This window comes from Macrobrachium nipponense, chromosome 22, assembly GCF_015104395.2.
Source record: "Macrobrachium nipponense isolate FS-2020 chromosome 22, ASM1510439v2, whole genome shotgun sequence".
In the NCBI taxonomy this organism is placed as follows: domain Eukaryota; kingdom Metazoa; phylum Arthropoda; class Malacostraca; order Decapoda; family Palaemonidae; genus Macrobrachium; species Macrobrachium nipponense.
Genome location: NC_087213.1, coordinates 2,516,031 through 2,539,054, shown reverse-complemented (window position 1 = coordinate 2,539,054; position 23,024 = coordinate 2,516,031). Strand labels below are relative to the sequence as shown.

General features: G+C 38.1%; 1 protein-coding gene across 2 annotated transcripts in view; it reads right to left on the bottom strand.

The window, feature by feature from the left end:
* Positions 1 to 853: 853 nt before the first annotated feature.
* LOC135198440 (kinase suppressor of Ras 2-like) overlaps positions 854 to 23,024 on the bottom strand; it is a 51,335-nt gene continuing 29,164 nt past the window's right edge. For both annotated transcript variants that reach the window (XM_064225987.1, XM_064225988.1), the window contains 5 exons: positions 10,751 to 11,902; positions 10,308 to 10,560; positions 7,766 to 7,951; positions 5,936 to 6,148; positions 854 to 5,217 (listed from right to left, as the gene is read on the bottom strand). In XM_064225987.1, the coding sequence (XP_064082057.1) occupies positions 5,056 to 5,217; positions 5,936 to 6,148; positions 7,766 to 7,951; positions 10,308 to 10,560; positions 10,751 to 11,709 (1,773 nt within the window). In that variant the 5' untranslated portion in view covers positions 11,710 to 11,902 and the 3' untranslated portion in view covers positions 854 to 5,055. The remainder of the gene's footprint in view (positions 5,218 to 5,935; positions 6,149 to 7,765; positions 7,952 to 10,307; positions 10,561 to 10,750; positions 11,903 to 23,024) is intronic.

The following is a 23,024-nucleotide window of genomic DNA, read 5'->3' as shown; positions in this document are numbered from 1 at the left end:
TACAGGTGTGTGTTTGGAACTGAACTCGAACTCACAACCATAATCAGGGTTTATAAAGCTTCCAGAATTTGGAATGCAACATTATACTGAACAATAAGCATAACTGGCATAACAAAAACAATCGCACATAAGGCAGAGAGAAAACAGAGGATCAAAACAATATAGGTGTGTTGTTAGCCCTTCATAAATGTACGTACTGCTGTATAGTATATAATTATTCAGTGCAAATACACACAGTATATCATATACTGTATGCGAATAACTCTCAAAATTGATCTTGATTAATAATAACCATGAAGCTATTCTATTGCTTTGCTGCAGAAAACCTTGTGAGGACTTGCATAACACATTCACCCTCATTCATCTTATAGGAAACTACTACACAACACTGTCATTATTACAATGAGTACAAATAATTACAACAATAAGAAAATATAGAATTTCATACATTTTAACATTATGTCACATAATGTATTAATGTATAATGCCTAACATGTTACCCACACGATATGGAGATTGTCAAGGGATTTTATATTCTGTTAAACTGGGGAGCACAATTATCCGTTATATACAAAAATGTCACAACCTTAATAAATATTTCATGATGGCCTTAAACAGCTGGGTCTAGTACTATTTCAGATTGACTGCAATATCCAATTTCCATGGTATGACAAGACTGACTTAAGGAATCAATGTACAAAGTTCTGCTGCCCTCAGTGATATCTGAAAAGTTTAAGACACAACTATTTGGCCATTCCCTGACGTGGTTATCTGTCCAGTCAGCTACTGTAATGCAACTGTGATTCTTGTGTGACTGTGGTCAATATAAAACTGGAGTCTTGTTGTCCTGTACATAGAGAGAGAGAGAGAGAGAGAGAGAGAGAGAGAGAGAGAGAGAGAGAGAGAGAGAGAGAGATTATTAGTTGGAACTGGAATACAAAATTTGAGCAAAGGCCAAGCACTAGAACCTATGAGATCATTCAGCGGTGGAAATATGAAGTAGCAATTGTTAGGAAGGGGTAGAATGTTAGATAGGAGGAAGAGAATATAAAAAGAGGTACGGTAAAATGAATGAAAAGCGTTGCAGCTGGTGGCAAAAGGGATGCTGCAAAGAATCCTAAGTAATGCCTACAGCGCAAAGACTGAAAGCAACAACCCCTATGGGAGATAAATTATTAGTGGAAATGTTAACAATTTCTCCTCTTCTTGGAGTCACAGTCATAAAAGAGTTGAAACAGCTGCACTAGATGAAAAATTGGCTTGATATTACAACGTATCAAGCTGTATTTATTTCTATGATCATGAAACACCAAACAGGATCAAATTAACATAAGAACTCATCTTGTGGCTCCTGAATATAAACTAGGGTTTGACAATGGATGTTTGGAGTATGTCATTTGTCTTGTCCGTTAACTTTCAAATACTTTCAATTGTGTCAGTTTTGCTATTTTATACAAGGGGATTTTCTTTGTAAATTTGTCTCACCCTACAGCAAACTCTTCTTTGCTTTACAGAATCTGTAACATCTTTGGGATAATGCAGAGCATTGTGTTCAATCTAGAAATGGCACTGATTGGATATGAAATTACAGTACAAATGCTATAAACATTCATCCATCCATGATCTGTAAATTTCAAAAATGGAAAAAAATACATGACACACCACGTCAACTTCTGATAAAGCATAAGATGACTCCACATTACTCTGTAGTTGCATTTCGATACACAAGCCCTAAAACTGTGCCTAGTCCAAATGCAAGGAATTCAATCGCAGAGACACTGGGTATATGAATATTGTATAATAAATATAGGATACATCTAATGAGGGCAAATAACAACCAGAAAATCATAAATGACACTGATGTAATGATTAACACGAATGACTATGACATATATAAAACAGTTTGTGGGTAAAAACTAAACTGACCAGACCCCTGACAATGACTTGTGATACCATTCTCATTTCTTACCTGTAAAGAAATAGTCACTAGAAGATCTATTATATATCAAACATCTATTTATTCTCTATATACAATAGAAAATAAACAGGAAAAATGCTTACACACTATTATACATCGCACCATATATTTTGTTTCTTTATTGTCAACATGAAAACAGATCTATCTAACATTCTAACCATCAGGCAATTAGTAAGGATGTTTCACACATTAGCAGTAGCATATAGGAGACAGGTGAAAAAAATATATATTTGTATATATCTGCTATGTATGTATATCTATCTATATCATGTATAAGCTATAAAGACTGCATGTACAAATACCACATAACCAAAGGAGAACAATTATAAAAATCACACTATGACCTCTGTAGAATTTGGGCCCTGGATTTACATGTTATGTCTGATTCTTCTCTTTTATCACTATTTGTGAGTTTGGCAAGAATTTTTACTACATAATATAAAAAAATACTTTTGCAAATAAACTTTCTCGAGTCTTCCTTATACATTTACCACAACTTGAGTAACACTTTCATTAAACAAACTTTCTCAGCATTGTATCCTATGATAGCTGAAACTCTGTGAAACTGCAGAGCAATTGTAACATGATTCTAGGTCCACCAAATATTTCTAGGGCCACTGATATGAATCCCTCTACTTAATCACAATTCTTTGGTTAACCAGCTGTGTTCTAGAAGAACCAAGGCCACTGCTTCACTGAGTCTGAAGAATTCCTTTCTCTAGGAACAACGAAAGGAATAAATTTAAAGCGATGTTTTTAATGACCCAGGCAATAAGCTCATGATTTTCCTACTACAGTAACAAAAATATTGTGTCCAAAAACACATTAAAGATAGCAAGAGAAAGAGTATCATATTATAACAGAATGAGTCACATTAACTCAATCTGCTACTAACTCAAGTTACTGGCTACAGTATTATAAAATAATAAGAGTAAAGATAGTGGAAATGCATCTCAATTAAAAACAAGACTCAGGGAAAACAGAATAATCTGTACTTTTTACAAGTATTAAGAAGCATGACATGGACCCTGGGAAATAAAATGAGATCAATTTCAAGGACAAAACTGAAAATCTCCTACACAAATAAGAGGATAGTGTGTAAATACACATGTTTCCCAATGTAAACTGAGACCTAACTTAAAACAACAGAATTATCCTTACAGTTGAATCCTAAAACAACAGAATTTTACTTAAAGTTGAATATACTTCTCATTTCAGTGCCTCATTAAAATATATCAAGTACATTCCAAACTTCCGAGAGCAATGCACACTTCATTATTACATTATTGAAATAAACTTGGATTAATTACTGACACCTCTGCAACCATTCACAAACAAAAGTCATTTACTATCATTAAGCTATTAAGTCAAAGAATTCCAGTGTTTTTGCTGATGAGCAACATTATATAACTGAGAAGCAAGCACAGTGCTCTACTTCCAAATACTGTACCTATTTTTGAGCAAAACGAAGTGGTTTCTTGGCTTCAATCAAAACAATTTACAGTATTGTAGGAGTTTCAATATTTCCATAGTCTATCATACATCAAAGAAAAAAAGGAATGCGATGTCCAGTTCCATCACAAAATACACACAGAAGTTATATGAGTACTCTGTGTATGAAGAATATCAGCTACTGACCAAGTTGAGATTACAATTTAATTAACATACCCAATAGGTTTCTTGATGCTGCAGTGTATTTTCCAGTGATAATTTTTCTAAATAAACAATACGTCAGTGTAAACATTATTTCACTTTCTTCAGAAAAACATAATCTAAATACATATAGGAAAGATGATAGGTAACTACCATCGTCTCTCAATGTCACCATTAAGAGTACGTACAGGAATTGAAAAGAAGAATTCTCAATCATCACCTTCATGGCTAACTTGTTATAATGTCTTTTTAACTAATTTGCCTATTAGGACCAACTACAAATTATAATCACTACCATTAAAGTAGAGAATGTAGATGCCCTGAACCATTATCTTGTTATAGTTTACCTTATGAATCTTAACTTTCTAACGGCCGGTTTTTAGGAGTACTGGGATTCTTTTGAGGTACCCCGCTGCCAAATCACCTGAAACAGCTTTTTGGAAACCTTCCTCTAAAGCCTCCCATTCCCATCTTCAGTACAGAAGCAGCCTTCAAGTGGTTTAGGAACTGGTACCAAAAATCACCTTTTTATCCTTCTAGTATTTGTTATCGTTTTGGATGAGCCTTGAGCTGGTGGAAGACGGAGTATGATATAGAGGAGACTACAAATTTCTCCCTTCTATGTAGGATAGGATAAAAAGAGTACCTGTAACTAGACTTTGGTAAAAGTTGAACAAAATATCTAAATTCTAATACCTGGGTTTTACATGTAAAGGACTTCTTGCTTTTTATTCTCTTATCTAACAATGAGTCAATTTTGTTAAAGGAGAGGAACTTATATGAATTTCAAAATACATACCAGAAAACCTTTACACATTTAGCCCCAGAATCCAAGACTAGCTGTACCCTATTTGACATAAGGTGCTGAGTAGATGAGGTAAGTAGGTTTCTTTTACTTCCTTTGGCCATATTTGGAAAACAAAGATTTTCTTATTTAGAGGTCACTGACTATATAAAAACTTAATCATAGGAAGGGGTTTTCTCTGGCTGTGGGGAGAGGCAATATCGTTTTTGTGTGAAGTGATAATTGTCACTGGTGTGGTTTCTCATACAATTTCCTTAAAGCTATTTGTCTTATTGCACACTCTTTTAAGCGATGAACTACTGACACCAGTCCTTACAATGAAAAACATTTTCACTCACAGTCAGTGTGACAAGCCACTAATTCTTACACTTGAAATGGTATAAAAATGAAAACACGTACATTTAATTACACGTATCCTTAACCACCAGCGTAACAGTAATTATGAGATCAGGTAGACAGTATAAGAGATCACTACACGTACTGGCCCTTTCGAGGGAACTTCACCACATTTCCTAGTTATGTCCTATAAGAGCTTCATCAGTGGCTCTCCTTTGAATGAATCCTTGATAATTTCTTCAGTTAGGGAGCGACCAGGAGCAGGCGGCCTCCCTAGGTCCTGTCAGCAAGTTAGCCTATTAGAAACCCCTATTCTGTTGAGCCTTTCAGGTTCCGAAGTGGAATGGGCTCGATGGAGGGAAAGTGTCTGCTGAAGAGTTTTAAGAATGTCAGGAAACACTGGACGCTGGGCTGCCTCTCCATCCCAGCACTCACTGATCAGTGTCTGGTAAGGAAAAGATATTCTGTTGTTTAAAAAAATAAGGAATCACACATAAGGAATAACAAACTATGGCGTAACGTACTTAACAAATTTGGCCATACATAATGCTAAAAAATGGGACAAATTTCTTTTACTGTGATCTAAAGAACCTTCCAAAAATAGTTCTCATAGATATAACCATAAGAAATTTGGTCATTGCTAATAGTGTACACTACTAAAAACTAACACTTATAGAGGCAACATAGGCCCAGAGCCTACAAGTGTATTCATGGGCCACTTGGTTTTGCTGAATTTATTTTATAATACATTTGCCATACATGATTTCATCAATTTTCAGTAGAAGGTTCCTTACAGGTTACACGTCCATGCAAGTAAAGTACCTTGTACTGTCAAGTAAACCAATTTGCTGATTTGAAAAAGATTCTTAGTGTAACCTTACAGTGACCATGATACTAATGATAAAGAAATTTCTAGGATTTGGGGGTAATGGAATTGGTCACAGTAGTCAAATAAAAAAAAAAAGGAAGCAAAACTTGTTATTTCAGAGAGCTTTTCTCTTGTTAATACATCTGTAAGGTGATGAAATGATATGGGCAGGTGCTGTAATCAGGCATCTTGGTCCACAGTGAAACATATATGTATAAGTAGTATAGCATTCAAAAAGCAGCGATACCAGAATGGATCACTTAGTATCTAAGCTGTATTTCCAGACAAAACCCACCTTGAGATTCTGGGTGCACTGAAGTTCTGCTGTTGATGGTCTTCTGCATGTACCGACCTGGAAGATCACAGCATGAGGGTTTTGGGTAGCAAAGGGAGAGGCCTCTGCAAAAAGCTCATAAAGAAGAGTCCCATACATGTACACATCTGACTGTTGAGTTGGTGGCGCCATTACAGTCACCTGAGGAGGGCTGACTTGCACAGTTCTCATCATCTGCAAAATTGATTAATCATTACTGAGAGATTATAGGATAATTCTCAATACAGAATGCTTAACATACAAATGAAAATTATACAGATAACACAGGTATAACCTATGAAACAGCAGCGTACAAAAAGCAATAAAACAAGAAAGCCCCACCTAAAATGCTGTTTGCAAGACCAACAGATCAAAAGAACTAAAACTCACACACACAGCTTTTCGCATAAACAATAGTTCCAAAATTGAACAACTAAACTAACTCTACCCCTCTTTACCTGGCATAACCACATTTACTTGGGACCTTTTCTTCTTCTTCTGGTCACTCGTCTTCTTTCCTCCACTTTAAGTAGTATTGGTCTTAGCAATTGTAATTTTTTTTTTCCTTTTTTTGGGGGAATCTTAAATGTATGTTGGATATTAGGATGAGTCTTTTTATTATGTTTTATGTATCTTTTTACAGCTGTGATGATGAGGGTGGACCCCGAAACATCGCTTAGTAAATCTTTGCTGAATAACCAGAAGACAACTCCCTTGATTCCTTAGGAATATATATCCCATGACTGCTGTTTTCCTGTGCTATATATATATATTATTTTATTATATATATATATATATATATATATATATATATTATATATATATATTATATATGATATATATATATATTATATTTCAGCTAGACATACAGGGATGTGTACAAGAAATGTGGCATTGGGAAGATCCTATTTAACATCTTAACACCCATATGTAAAATCATTATTGTCAGAGATAAGATATGCCCCTTATCTTAGGATATGTAATACAACATAAAAAAGTTATGTTATCCCTTTTACAGGATAAATATTATTTCAAAGATTCTTGTAATTTTGCAAGAACAATACTCATCTTCTGAAGACCTTAATACAGCAGAAACCATGCCAATAATGTGTGACCATGTTTGTGGGAGTGCACACACTTCCATTAAAGATCAGACAAAATATTTCAAATTGATAGGTTACTATTAACTGTCCCTTGTATGATAATAATGATAACCTTGTTTACCTCTCATATTATACTGTACAGTATATCCCTACTTACGCAATTCTCTTTTAGTTCATAATTAATTTTCAAAAGAACTTGATTATCAATTATGAATGTTACCTTTTTCATTCAAACTTTTTCTATTTAAACAAGCTACTGGATAAGAGCTAATGATTAAGATTTATATATTTTTAGGTTCATTGTATTTCACACTATGTACAGTTGCCTATAAAAAAAAAGTGCTTCAAAATTCCTATTCCCAAATATTTGCTTTTTGTGCAATTCTACATCAGCACATTATCAAAAGCAGCAGATGCATACCAACAAACACACCTATGCTATTATAAAAGAAGGCATTACCTACTAAAACAATTGCTCAAGTACACTGTACTAGGAATTATCTATAAAAGACATAGATTAATCAGTTTTAAGCAATCTAGTATTGCAATAAAAAGAATAATGTTGCGTGGAATGATAACTACACAACTGACATGAAAGTAGTAATAACGAGAGATAAATGTTGTATTGGTGTGGCCTTCAACACATTATCTCCTCTCTGGAAGCACAAAACAATCTGATTGCACATGTGTTCCAATTGGACTCACTCACCTCAGGAGGCAGGTAAGTAAGCAGTCCCTGAGCCATACACCCTGTGAGCTCTCCTGATGGTCCAGACTCTGCCATACTATGATCTAAAAGGCTTAACTTGATCTTGGCTTCCAAGAAGACGTTACGCGAGTTGAGGCGACCGTGGATTATCCCACGGGAGTGAAGATACGACATAGCCTGGGCAACCTGGTGAAATGAAAATAAGATTTAGAACTAAGGTTTTATAAAAACTATACTTAACAAAATATTTAACAAAACTGACTGCCCAATAACACTGCCTTTCCATGAGCAAGTAATAAGCATACACAGAGGTTTTCAGGTATCCAGAAGAACACTAAGAAATGGGAATTGAAAGACCAGTTAAAATTTTTACTTGTAACAAAGAAGTGAAAGTGAACTATTGTATACAAATCCTGGGTATTTATGAGATTTGCTTGGAAGAGCATGAAATTTGTAATAAATTTCAAACATATGGAACATATTGGTATTGAAGAATTTCTGCTGAAAGTATTTTTTTCAACAAAAACTGTATCTGACAAATGGAAAATCTGGCTAATTTGAAATACTAAATAAAATCCTGCAGTACTGAGAACATCGTCTGAATACCTCAGTGAGAAATACATAAAAAATTTCCATAATACAAAGTTTTATGGAAGTGGTAGGGAATATATATCTACAAAGCCATCCACTAGGACTGGTAAACTTTTCAAAATTATCAGTGACAAGTGTTTTAACATAATTTTTTTAATGAGATTAATGCTGAATGGGTTCTCTTTACTCTTCTGTTGTGTGCTTGTTCTGCCTGAAACCCTGCTGGTCTAGGCCTGCATCTATCTTTCTTTTTCCACATGATTTCCTGGACCTTTTTCTAGAACTTTGCGCTGCCACCTACACATCTACTGTACTGACTTTCCAACCAATGGTTCCTCATCAACTTTCATCATATTGCCAGTCATCTAAATCTGAGGTCTCAGTAGTCTTTTTCTAGCCTATCAGTACCACATCCCTCCACTCATTTCCTACTTTCAATACAATCTAGCTGCCATACTCCAGCTTTGAATCTTCGACATTCTATGGCTGTGACTTTTCAACATCTCCATTTTCATGTGCATCTGTGTTCCATTGCATAGAGCAGTGGATGGGTCATGTGCCCACCATGAGTTCTTGCCCTCTTTTAAATACCATATAGTAATTGAATTTATACACAGCACATGGTTCACCCCATATGTTTTTGCTTGTTTGTATGGTGCTTTTACGTTGCATGGAACCAGTGGTTATTCAGCAACGGAAACAACGGCTTTACATGACTTCCGAACCACGTCGAGAGTGAACTTCTAGTACCAGAAATACACATCTCTCACTCCTCATAGGAATGGCCGAGAATCGAACCCGCGACCACCGAGGTGGGACGCTAATACCATACCAACCACACTGCTGAGGCGCTTTACTAATGGACCACCTTCCTGATTGTACTTTTTCCTTTGTTTCCTCTCCAATCACCATAAGCTTTACTTCCTTTGCTTATGTTGCTTTTCAACTTTTCAGTATTCTCCTGTAGCCTTCTCCATTAAAATGATAAACAGTAAAGGGCTCAGTCCTGATCCTTGATGGACACCAGCATTTATCTAAAATTCTTTAAACATACCTACTCATGTCTTTACTATAATCTACAGTTATAGAGAAAACACTTAGGAAATCTTTCTGGTAACTTTTGCTTTCATATTACTCAGGCAAGTGCGTTTTCAAGAAGGAAATGTGGCATGACCTCTTTCCCTTTGCACAATGCTTCACCTGTAATTGCCTGCTTCTTGCTGTTGATCTTTCAGACATGAAGACAAAATGAAAGATCAGTTTTATTATTTTTTCTCCCATTTCCTCTGATGCCTTTTCCAAAATTCAGGGTGCACTGTCTTATTCCTCTGCCATTTCTACACTGGAGTGCATACCTTTCTGTTGTATAAAACTGTTGTAAGGCTCTCCCCACTCTTCAGGTTCTAGTAAGCTCATGGATGAACACCTCTCTGGCAGCTTTCATTAAGTCCTTGTTATTCTAGTTGGTCCTTTTCATCTTCCTGAGGGTCCTTTAATCTCTTCAGCTGTTATGTTCTAAATTGGTCTTTCTTTAATGCCAGCAACCTTTGGTTCATATTCATTTCCTTCACTCAGAGGATTTTCAAAATAATGCTTTGTAGGATTTTCGAAATAATCTTTAATGAACTGTATTCAGTACATGTGTTTATTTCTTGTATATTAAAACAGTTCTATTAACCAGACAAGGTTAACTTGTGTATATTTACCCAATTAAAGCAGACATACTGTAACTAATGTTGGAACTTTTTTGCTGACGAGACCAGTTCAAATTAGTATTCTTTATGCTACTGTGGGTGTATTAACTACCCAGCAGTGACAGAGATGAGAAAATCAATAATAATGTAAAGAAAGAATTAGATAAAAAAAAAATGCGGCTTAGCAGTATAAAATAAACACACCTGGCTCTCTCACTGTACCAATTACAATACTTATTGCCTTTCTTTCCACTCACCTGTCTTGCAATATTGACCCTAGAAGGATATGGAATAGATCCCCTTGCAGTGGTATGCTGGTACAGCGACATGCCTCTGCGCACACCCGTAACAATGGCCAGGTTCGGAGGCACCATGCAAGCTCCCATGAAGAGCACTATGTTCTCATGACGTATCATGGAAAGGCTCCCGACTAGATTCCAAAAACGTCTCTCCGTTGTTGAATCTGAGCCATCAAAGGTATGGATCATAACATCACCATGCCAACGACCCCTGTGAAGATGAAAAGAACAATTAATACACTAATGTATAATGACATATGTTTCCATTGACAAGTTGCTGGCTATATTGAAAAGAATCATTCATGCCAAGAAATATCAACACTGATTCAGAAAGATTAAACATGAAGTTAAGAAAGCATTAGACTAGCATCATCTCAATCTCAGCTTATTTGATTTATTACCTATAAATATGTGTTGTTGTTCCCCTTCGAAGGACATGTCCAAAAAGTAACTGGTCCCTTGGGATTGACCATTCTGCCAGAGGGTCATGGATCGTTGCTGTCTGTGTTGTGGATGACCCAGAGTCTCTCCTTTCCTCTAAGACTAGAGGTGGGACTCGAACTTCTACAGGTTCTTCCTCTTCAAATCCACTCTCTTCTCCCGTACTCTCTTCTCTACTCGAAGAACCCGGCCTTGACATCCTACGGGCACTTGTGACCACGGGAACAATACTGGTCCGAGCACCTATACTCGTTTCTTGTGGAGTGGGTAGGGTCTGGGAAGTTACTGGAGGGAATCCATCATCTTGGCTAATTGTCTTCCCACGGGATAACCTCCGTCGACGTTCTATGGCTTGAGCAGAAAAGCGGCCGTCTATTGTCCGTCGTAGGTGATCTGCAGGGAGGGACATTCGTGGTCTAGTGGATGGCATGGCTCTCTGTGGGGAAAGTTCTAGGGACCTTCTGAATCCCGGGGGATTGACTATGCGATGGTGAGCTGTGGGTGTGTGCTGTGCTGATATGTTAGGAGATGAATACCCGCTCTCTTGTTGTACCAAAAGTGTGCGTCCTTCCTCCCACGACCCACCACGGGCTGCACGACGCATCAACTCTGCAAACCTCTTCCGAGCTGTCTTCGGGTCATGGGGTGGGGCTTCCGTTCGTAGTCCATAGTGAACTTTGGCATGGAGTTCAGTTGATCTTGGTGCTCTCCCAGTTCGTCTCTTGCGTCCCAGCCACTGTACGAGCCGAAGATAAAACCGCTGCGATGTTCTCATGGCCTCTGTTCTCTCTTCCCCTGACCCCAGGAGCTCAGCCACCCCTGGATCTATTTCACCTTCTATGGGTGGGCTCACCCCAACTGCCTCCCCCTCCCCTTCCACCGCCATCACTGAGCTGAGAGGTCTCAGTGGGAGACCCATCAGCCCAGTGAGTGTCAGTCCAGGATGACCACTCGGGGTTTCCTGGAGGGTGGTGGGCAGGGTGGGGGGAGGGGGGGATGGAGCCTCGTTGTCAGCTGTACCCAGAGGGCCAGCAGGAGAAGGTGCCAAGGTAAGAGGGGATGGAGGCGGGCTGCATGATCCCACACTGCCACTGTCCTTGTCTCGAGGACACCTGGAGATAGAAAAAAATTAAGAATTACTATATTAAAAATTGCTAAACCAGGACACAAAGATAGAAAGAATTAGTATAGTATAAAAAAATTGCTAGACCAACAAAAAATTGTCTTCTTAATAATGACAAACTCACACTAATAAAACCATTTTTCTCACTTGGGAACAATATAGTCGTATGGTAACTGATGATGGTTAAATCTGATTTTCTACAAGATAATTCATACATTTGATACTCAAGATAAAAAGAAAAAAAAAAAAAAAGATGCTGAAACTAATACATAATGACCCTACAGTTTATGATTAGCTGTCACGATTACAATCTTATATAGACTATTTACGTCCTTACTCTTCCTTGTAATGAAAGTCTGAAAACAGGCACTTTTTAATTTCCAGGCTACATATTTCACCCTTGTGGCCCTCCTATATTTTCTTTTATTCCAAAATCGTTTCTCGATAATCTTCAGGTGGCTCGGTGGCTTTTTTATTTTTTCCATCCTCCTCGATTCCATAACTGCTTCTCGACAATCTCCTTGTCTGAAGTTAGTACCATTCACAAAATGCTGATGATGTAACTCCTCATTAATTTACAATAACTAAGTCGATTAATCTTCCTTCTAATGAAATGATCCGTACTTCCCGTTTACTCGTCCAAATTTTCAGTGTGCAAGTAGCAGTGCTACAATAGCCTACGGACACAACTAACCTCGATTCATTTACTCAGAGAGAGAGAGAGAGAGAGAGAGAGAGAGAGAGAGAGAGAGAGAGAGAGAGAGACTCTCTACATAGAAAATGTGGTGGTGAGCGCCAAGGTTGCCTATGAGTTACATAGGTATGGATAGAGCAATCATGTTACAGCATAAAATAATGAGTAATATCACGTCGGCCTAGTTAAAACGATATGACTGCAACCCCCACCCTTCTCTTTTTTCTACTCCAATTGAAAGAAAGCTGCTGATTCACGCTCACGGTAAGGTGGATCACTTAAAATATATTTTCATTATAATTACTTTGGACGTTTTAACCCTTCGTAACGGAAGTACTACTCTTTGAGGATTTTAGCAGTAAGAAATGTCAGCGCTCTCATTCTTCATTTTCAATTTTTTCGAATTTCTGAGCGAGTTTTTTCCCCTTCAATGAGAGACTCTCTCTCTCTCTCTCTCTCTCTCTCTCTCTCTCTCTCTCTCTCTTTTAATCGTCATCTCGTGCGCAGTGTGTATCTCCTATTTTCCCTTCCCCTAAAACTCTTTTTCCTCTTCACTCACCGAGCACTCGCACTATCTCCTCCTCCTCCTCCTCCTCCTCCTCCTCCTCCCTTGCTTCCTTCCCACGCTCGTCCATGACTTAAATGTCAGAGGCTCTGACCTCACCCATGAAATAAAAAAAAATGAACTACTGCTGCCGCCGCCGCCGCCTCACTGACCAAAAATAAATGAAAATGAAATGTATTTTCTTCTTCTTCCGAGATATTAATGCGTTGTCATCACTTTATGGCGCCTAATCAAAGTAGTTCTTTGAGATGTTACGCTGGGATTTACGAAAACGTACGTTCGCCGTCAAGTGCTGATATTCTTCGGGTCAAGATATTATTATCATTATTATTATGAAGGAGGCCTTCTGTGAGGGCAGTAGCATTGAATATTACAGCTGCTTCATGTCCTTAGGAAATCTGATATACCAGCTACATGCTGATGAGAGGGGGAATAATTAAGACTTGATAAGACGAAATTGAATAATATTAATAATAAAATTAAATGGTTTGAAATAATCTCTATATAAATTAAAGCCGTTGAAACAGCTATAATAATAATAATAATAATAATAATAATAATAATAATAATAATAATAATAATAAATTATTTTATTATTATTATTATTCAGAAAATGGACCTTATTCATATGGAACAAGCCAACAAGGGCCACAGACTTGAAATTCCTGCTTTCAAAGATAATAATAATTATTATAATTATTAAAAAGATGGACCCTATTCATATGGAACAAGCCCACCACAGGGGCCACTGACATGAAATCCAAGCTTTTAAAGAATATCAGTGTTCACATTCGAAAGAAGTAACGGCAGGTAATGTGAAATACAGAAAGAGGAGATCGGTTACAATAAAGCAGATAAATAAAAAATAAATAAAAAGTGCAAGTAAATCATATACTATATAAAAAAACGTTCTATCAAATAGTCGTCAAAAGCGCTTCTTCAAGATACAATTGTATGTTTGCCAGAGGTCCGCGTTCATCGAGAATATTACAGTAACTGTGACCCACCGCAGGGTCTGTTGCGGACTTCAAGAGACAGCTGTCTATAGTACAAAATCACGAAATGTATCACAGGAGTAAACAAAACTCTTCTTCAACAATCTTTTGTTGTGGTTATACGTTGGTTGTACTCTACTACAACCAACGAACCTGCAACCAAATACCCACACTTTGCCGATGCTTAAGGTCACATGAGGTCACTCAAATCAGCCAGAACAGGGAATTTTGAAATGAGGCATACGAAGCAGAAACGAGAATGCATTTCCATAGATCAGTCTCCTGAAAGGAGAGGAGGGAGATTTGCAGAATACGGAGAAAGAAGTGGAGGCATTTCTAGCAAGAAAGAGACAAGGAAAGAAGCAGGGGAGAGATTAATTGAGGGAAAGAAGTAGGAAGAGATTCCTACTCGGAAAGAGACAGGGAAAGACGTAGGGTGAGATTTCTAGCAGGAAAGAGACAGAGAAAGAAGTAGGAGAGATTTCTACTAAGAGAGGAAAAGTAATGAGATTCCTAGTACGAAAGAGACAGGGAAAGAAATAGGAAGATTTCTAGCAGGAAAGAAGTAGGGAGAGATTTCTAGCAGGAAAGAGACAGGGAAAGTAGGGTAAGATTTCCAGTAGGAAAAAAGACAAGGAAAATAGGAGAGATTTCTTGCATAAAAGAGACAGGGAAAGAAGTAGGGAGAGATTTCTAGCAGGAAAGAGACAGGGAAAGAAGTAGGGAGAGATTTTTATTAAGAAAAAGACAGGGAAAGAAGTAGGGAGAGATTTCCAGTAGGAGGTATTGTTCAAGGGAATCAGAGTCGGGCAGTAACAGAACGTAATTAACGTATGTAGCTGGAATACACAGGAAGGGTGTATATTATTGTGATGGGCGTTAGCTACAGCAAAAATGAGAGAGAGAGAGAGAGAATAATCATCATTCTTTCCTTGAAACACGAAATTTACCAAAATATAACTCTATCCCTTAGCACAGCATGAAATGGAGTGACAACCATGATTGACATCGAAAAGTTAAAGTGACAGAATGGAGTTCCCGAAACCGGCCGACAAGATCGAGATAAGGAAATTGATTATGTCAAGAGATTACAACCAACATTTCCGCTACCTACAATTCGAAAAAGCAACAAGTCACACGGACGAGGGACTAAAATAAATAAATAAAATAAAATAAAATAAAAACGTGGAAGTCATAGATTAATCATCTAAATAAATTACATACAGCCAGTTGGTCAAAAGAGATCTGACAATCGCCTAGTAACAGCAGTCAGAGATATAATATGCTTCCTACCTTTCCTTTCCTTCCCTTGAGAGAGAGAGAGAGAGAGAGAGAGAGAGAGAGAGAGAGAGAGAGAGAGAGAGAGAGAGAGAGCAGCAATATTGTTTTTTATGTAATATAAAAAATGGAATGACTGACAATTTGGTGGCATTAAAATTATTGTGAACGATCCACAACCAGTGGCATACCAGACGCAGGTACTTGCAGTGCCCTCTCTCTCTCTCTCTCTCTCTCTCTCTCTCTCTCTCTCTCTCTCTCTAATGTAATATGTATATATATATATATATTATATATATATAATATATATATATATATATATATCGTGAATTAGTAAGGTTAGGAAATAATCTCTCTAATTAGGTAACGTTAGGAAGATAATCTCTCTTTCTCAGAGGAGAGAGAGAGAGAGGAGATGAGAGAGAGAGAGAGAGAGAGAGAGAGAGAGAGAGAGAGGAGCTTACACGAAAGAAGACTTATCAAGCGCGGTTAGCAGTAGGGGGCGGAGCAGTAGCACCCACCAAGTAGCACCATCAGCATAACCAGCAAAATAGATTTCAGCAGCATCACTGATAACCGGGAGCTGACTGTCAGAAGAACGGCGCTCCTTTTGATATGCCAAGTTATCAAAGTTGTTATACGCGGGACAAACACCCTTTAAAGGGAAATTCCCTACCGGCCTTGTGTGTGTGTGTGTGTGTGTCCCAATGCCGCTCTCTCTCTCTCTCTCTCTCTCTCTCTCTCTCTCTCTCTCTCTCTCCTTAAGGGAGCAGCAGAGAGAAGACTGGAGGGAGGGGGGAGGGAAGGAGGGGGGGGAAAAGGCACAGCCAACAAAAGACTGGAAAAATTAAGAGAATAGGGAGAAAAAGAAAGGGGTGACCAGACTTCTATATAATAAGGAATGGTAAGAGTTCTCAGAGGGGGGAGGGAAGGGAGGGGAGGGGAGCTAGAACTGGGGGGAGGGGTTTTAATCTATCTATCTATATATATATATATATATATATATATATATATATATATATATATATATATATATATATATATATATATATATACTCTTACGATGCCGTCCTTTTTACGTTATGGAAAGAGAGAGAGAGAGAGAGAGAGAGAGAGAGAGAGAGAGAGAGAGAGAGAGATGGCATCCATAAAGATTTCAAGTATTTGGCTGAGGGCAGTACCAGAGCAGCAGCTAGTACACACACTGTAGTTACATTTTCCTGGCGGGTCAGTATTGATTGTTCTTAGTCTCCGGCCGTTATAGAGTACAGTTCATTGGGGAAAGGGTCTTCGCTGCTCGAATTATTACGAAGGACCTCGAGTTCAGAGAGGGAAAACAATGAAGACGTTGGTTTATTAACCGAACAAATATTAACGTTGCTTTTTACTAAGATTTGTGGTTCTACCAGGCGCTGTGGGATTCATAACCAGATATGATCCGATCATACCCCCACGTCGAATAAATAACCAGGCATTATTGAAGTACCTTCAGTTAAAATGAGAGAAAAAACCGAAGAAATTTTCACGTATTGTCTTCCTAAGTGCCTACTAAACGCTGACGAACAGACGATGTCGAATAATTAACCCGACGCTGACGAATAAATATTCCCAAAGGCTCATTATTTGTTCAGTTACCGACTTCGCCTTTTTAGCTGTAATACTCGATCTAAGCAGGTGGGAATAAATGCTTTACGTAACTTCTCTTCTGTTCCCTTTAAAATCTTCCGTGTTTTTCATCATACCAACAACTTCCGCTTGTGACGAGGCACAGCAGAAATAAAGTTGAAAACAGCTGTGAAGATTGATAGTGGAAATCAAAAAACACTAAGACTGATTATTGACAAGTATGAGGACAGATGACTGACAAAAAAAAAAATTATAACGATAATCATGAAGACAGATGGTAAAAAACAATTATGAAGACATAGATGATAGCTATGTAGCAGATGGCATAAATACTAAAGCCTTATGAGTATAAATACGGCAAAAACCAATAATTAAGAATTATAAGTATTATAATCGCAGGATCTTACGCAGTCAAAACGCCAATAAAATAGGAGCAAGATACAATATCTATTTCACAAAAACAAATTCTTTTATACCCCAACTGTGGTTATTGCTCCCAGAACGAGATATGAAACTGCACCTATAAGGAACGGAAAAAAAAAAGAGTACATACGAATATACAAAAGGCTGGAAACCAAATATGCACACCTGACAGGTGCTCACAGGTGGAGTCCTACCCTCATTAATGACAGGTCAACTTTTACCAATCAGATTATCGTTCGGGTGCCAAGCTTACCCTGTCTCCGTTTGTGACTACCTTCCTTCAAATTTACCCATAAATCCGGGTAGTGCAGTAGTGCAATAATTCCCAGATTTGAGTCGTAAACTTTTGACATAAGTTGGGAGGTAATGTAGATGTAGCAAAAACGCTGCCATATCTTCCTTATACCAGGTCAAAAAGGGTAAACACCTTGACGCTATTGTTTTGCGTGTCCAACACTGAAGACGTCAAATGAGCGAAAGAAATGAGATTCGATGACGAGTAAATGATGATTGATAGCACACAAAAAAAGTTACAGTAAATGAAGTTGGCGACCATGCATTAAACTGTTTTTATAACAGGGGGTAGGATAAGGATAATTCTGTTTCCAATCTACACGAATAATACAAATGACCAATATCTAGCCCAGCCTCGCCGAGGAAAATAAATGATACAATGCGACAGAAAACAAAATTGCTGTTATTGGCTCCTCAAAGACTGTAAATGAAGTCGGCCTTGTCCCGGAAAGGTCTCTTTCTTCTGGAAAGCCCCTGGGGTCAGGGATAACTTGGGTTTTATGACCGGATTAAAGAACACAGAATACAGGGATGCAGATTAACTTTAATCGGATACAAGTCAGGAAGAAGTTTGGTTTGGTTTTTACTGGAGGAGGAGGAGGAGGTGGTGGTGGTTAGGGGCAGAAATAAGCCTTGAAGTGTCATAAAAAAAAAATTTCTTCTTTAAACATGGCTTCCATGAAGGAGCGACATAACCAGAGGTACTGACTTTTCAGTTAAGCTCCTCGAAGACTAAAGAATAAATATCCATTTTGTTCTGCTGGATATAAAATCCTCACTTCGATATGGAATGAAATATCAAATTTAGGGCAAAGGCCAAGCAAGAGCTGGGACCTACGACGAAGTTATTCAGCGCTGAATGGGAAACAGAATAAAAAGGGTTCCAAACTGCAACAGGAGGAAGACCTCGCAGTTGCACTGTGAGAAAATTGTCAGGAGATGGTGGAGAGTAAGAGCCGAAGTGAGCGCTGCAAAGAATCTTACATAATAACCACAGAACACCGCGTGAGGTATACTGATGGCACTGCTTCCAAAAGGGTACTACTACACTTTGATATGCAAATGTGATCGGGTCATGACAACGAATACGATACGTGTACTGAAGTCACTTTTATCTTTTTGCTGCAGTCATTAGCGAGGTTTTTCCGTTAGGATAGCAATCATATACTTTGTTCAGTCAACTTCTAAAGGGAAGTTGATGCCAACCGGTGAATGTTTTTTTCCCTCTCTCTCTCTCCAAGACGGGAGTAATTAACAATGTTATTTTGAAAGGGGAGCGGGGAGGATCTCCTAGTTCGTGACGCTAAATAAATCGCGCCTCTAATAGGTTCTTCAGGTATGGGGAAGCCCTCTCTAATATTCCTCGACTAATTGAAGGTCCAAGTGAAGATTTCTCGTTAAGGGACCCTTCTTCCTCTGTCCCACTCCAACCCTCCCTCCCCCCCTCCCCACTCTCGCTCTTCCGGTAGAGGCGCCCATTCCATTAGAATGCGTCTTCATTAAAATCTACTCGTAGGGCGCCCTCCTCAGCATTTACCCCCTCCACTCCCCAGGCCCTTACAGACTCCTCTACATCTTCAGATTCCTTTTTCCCCTCTGTTTTAATCTTTCTTTCTTACAATCACCTTCTGAATCTTCGCCTAGTCCTACTCACTGTTCATGTGTGCATCTTTTTCTTGTCTTTTTTGTTTACCCGTCTTCCTTCTACATCACCGTCGACCACCGTTTCTTATCTTTCCGTCAGTTCTCAAGAAGTTTCGTTCCCCTTCACCTTTTTCGCGTTATCTCTCTTCCTTTACTCTCTCTCTCTCTCTCTCTCTCTCTCTCTCTCCTCTCGAAGAAGGGTTTCACTCCCCCCACTCGTGAAGTCGTCCTTTTCAATTTGCTCTCGCCAGTGTGTGTGTGTGTGTGTGTACCTAATTCGCATTTAATCATCTCTTCATATATTTCGAGAGCATCTCGGACCCTTGCGGGAGATGTCAATTGGGTGTTCTTGTTTTTCCCCAGTGGTGTACTCATGAATCTCTTATAGAGGCGCGTGGTGTGTAAGCACGCAAGTCGCCTCCTTATTGGAATGGATTTAGAATATAAATATAATTTAACGTTGAAAGGGAAACAAGTAAAAATGTTTAAAAGGTGTCACAGGAGGAAAACCTCACAGTTGCACTACGAAATAACTGTTAGGAGAGGGTAGAGAGTAAGATGGAAGAAAGATAATATAAACGGAGGTACATTAAAAAGGACTAAAGGGGTTATCGTTAGAGGCCGAAGGGACGCCACAACAAACTGACGGCGCTACTACCCACGAGGCACACACAGTCGCCTTGCCTATTCTAATTTGAGGGATATGGTAAGGGTACCTCTCCTCTCAAGGAATCCCAAAGCTGGCAGTGCGAGGAACTATAGACTACTTCCACTCAAAGTTGATCGTTTTAACATCCTACAGATCCAAAGACTAATCCCAAGGCCATGAATATCAGCACTATTTGATAGATGAAGTTTAGTTTGTAATCACTACCTGGCGATTAACATATCCTGTTGTCTAATACATACATACATACATACATACATACAAACATATATATATATATATATATATATATATATAGATATATATATATATATATATATATATATATGTATGTATGTATGTATGTATGTATGTATGTATGTATGTATGTATATATCTTTTTTATAATTTCAGAACACTTCTTCATCAATCTCTTACCTTAGCTGAATACTCTCTCTCTCTCTCTCTCTCTCTCTCTCTCTCTCTCTCTCTCTCTCTCTCTCTATCTGCTCTAAACCAGAGCTTCCGAGGACCCATTACTTCCGGGTGTGTTTTTCGTGAAAGATGGGTAGAATTAATTAATTTTTGGGCCTTCTGATTAATTCCATTCTCTCTAGTTCTCCTTCACACACACCCCTCCTCAACCCCGGCGGCCTACTCCGCATTTGTTTCTCAAGTAAAGTACTCGGAAGGGAGGAGTACTGGAGTAAGCTTATATGGTTTCATTAGAGAACTGGAATGGAGCGATATATTTCCTGACAGACTCGTCATGCAGGTGAAGGGTTTTGGTGTGCTGGAATATAGCTTACTATTTGGAATGGTTGGAATTAACTTGCATGTTTTCATAACGAAACTGGAATGGAATGACGTATGTAGATGGCTCGCTGGGAATGTGAAAAGTTTGGGAATGCCGGAATATTACTTATTGACAAGAGATGGGTTACGGTACTTAAGTAACCCCAACTGCTTGGTAAATGTTTGACTCTGAATAAAGTTCGTTCATCTAATGAATGGAGGTAAACAAAAAATGTGGTTCAATGTGGGAATTTTGGTGCTCAGGACATTTGGCCCTATATCAAACTCAGTCAATTTTGCCTCCATTGAAATGAATTACGCAACAGCTGAAACAATGCCATTTCTTGATTAGTCAAACGATGAAGCCTGTGACAATCACTTCTTTGACGGTCATCCAATAATACCTTCTTCCAAAGTTCGTTAAGCAAATATAAACATTCCTGATGTCATGTAAGAAACTCCTTTGTAAAACCGTGCTCGTAATTGCGCTAAAACACCGATGAATTAAAAATCGCATTTGACAGTTCGATTTTGCTTGAATCAATGTAATGTCCGCGCGAGAAAAAATGATGTTTGTTATTCAAAGATGGAGCTTGCTTTAGAACTGCGAATAACTCACTCGGCCGCTCAGTCGGAAAACAGCAGAGTGACTCAACCTGGCTTTGCCTTTGCTTAAGGTAGGCGATGTTTTTGGGGTTTCTGATTGACTCCGATCATCGTGTCCATTGCCATTGACTTCGTAGTAAATACTGCAAAATATATCATCAGTTTTACGGATGCTAAATCGGTCTAATTATGCCTTGAACACGCAAAGGAATGTTTTATAAGCTGAGACGAACAAACCTTTTTCAAGATTCTACGACACATCTCACAGATATTCCATCCAATTACTGTTAGGAATTCCTCCTACTTCAAGTACACTAAACAGACACATACACAAACATACACAAATATCGTGCGCATTTATCTTCACGGACAAAAACATTAGCAAGTGCCACTCGTAAGAAGTGGGTTTCCTTTCCATGCTACCATATTATTATTATTATTATTATTATTATTATTATTATTATTATTATTATTATTATTATTATTATTATTATTATTAAAGCCTTTTACAACTTCATGTTACTATTATTATTATTATTTTCTTTCCAGATCACCAATCTTTCTAAACTTTTTACACTTCATATTAGTACAATTATTCCTTTGCATAATAAGAAAGTGCATAAAATCTTTGTGCACTTTCTTATTATTTCCGCTAACATATCTTTCGACACAAAATCGAGACGAGAGTTCACGAGTATTAAAAACATGGACCAAGACCTTGGAACCATTACACTATACTTCGCGGAAAGAACTCGAGATTTCGTAAGGTGAAGAAGACCTTATTGAACTGACGCAACCCCTGGCATTCAAAACCTTACAAAACGGGCCATCCCTAAAAGCGTTATGACAGATACTTTTCTCGTGGTCAGGTGGGCAACGTGACCTCATGTTCTCATTACCCGGACATCAGAATGACCTCATACTCTTGCATTTGGATCTAAAGCCTTGTCTTGTCAAGCGTGTCCAAAAAAACTGTGAAGAATTCGAGAAGTTAAGAGGGCATTGCGGTTATTACAATTATATACTTTCGTCTACGTAGCATGTTTGTGACAGTAAACATACTTAAAAGTTTAAACCAACTAGTGTTTTGTTAACAGAAGTCAAGAGAATCACTTTAAACCATGGAGAAAATAATTGTAAGCTTAACTTTCAATTTAACGTTCGCCAAACTCACGCTTTCCCAACGAAATATTAAAAAAGAAGAAGAAAAACAACGGGTAATTTGTTCGTACGACGAAAAGTTCCCAAGTTCCCGCAAAATACTTTTAATTCATCAAGGTGTTCTTTCATCATTATCATTGCCTTCCTTATCAAAAACATTCTTATATCCTCCTTATTCGTTTTCATTGCAGGTTGACAGAATAATACCTACGTTCTGGGACTGACAATCCTAGAGAAAGAAACGTTCCGGGTTTGTAACAAAAACTATCAAAACGTTCTTGGGATGCATGATCTGCTTCTCAGATGGCAAACGTTCTCAGGGTTCGGTAGCATTTTCGGGTTCGCAAACTCAACGTTTTAAGGAATCTACCAGTTCAAAACCAT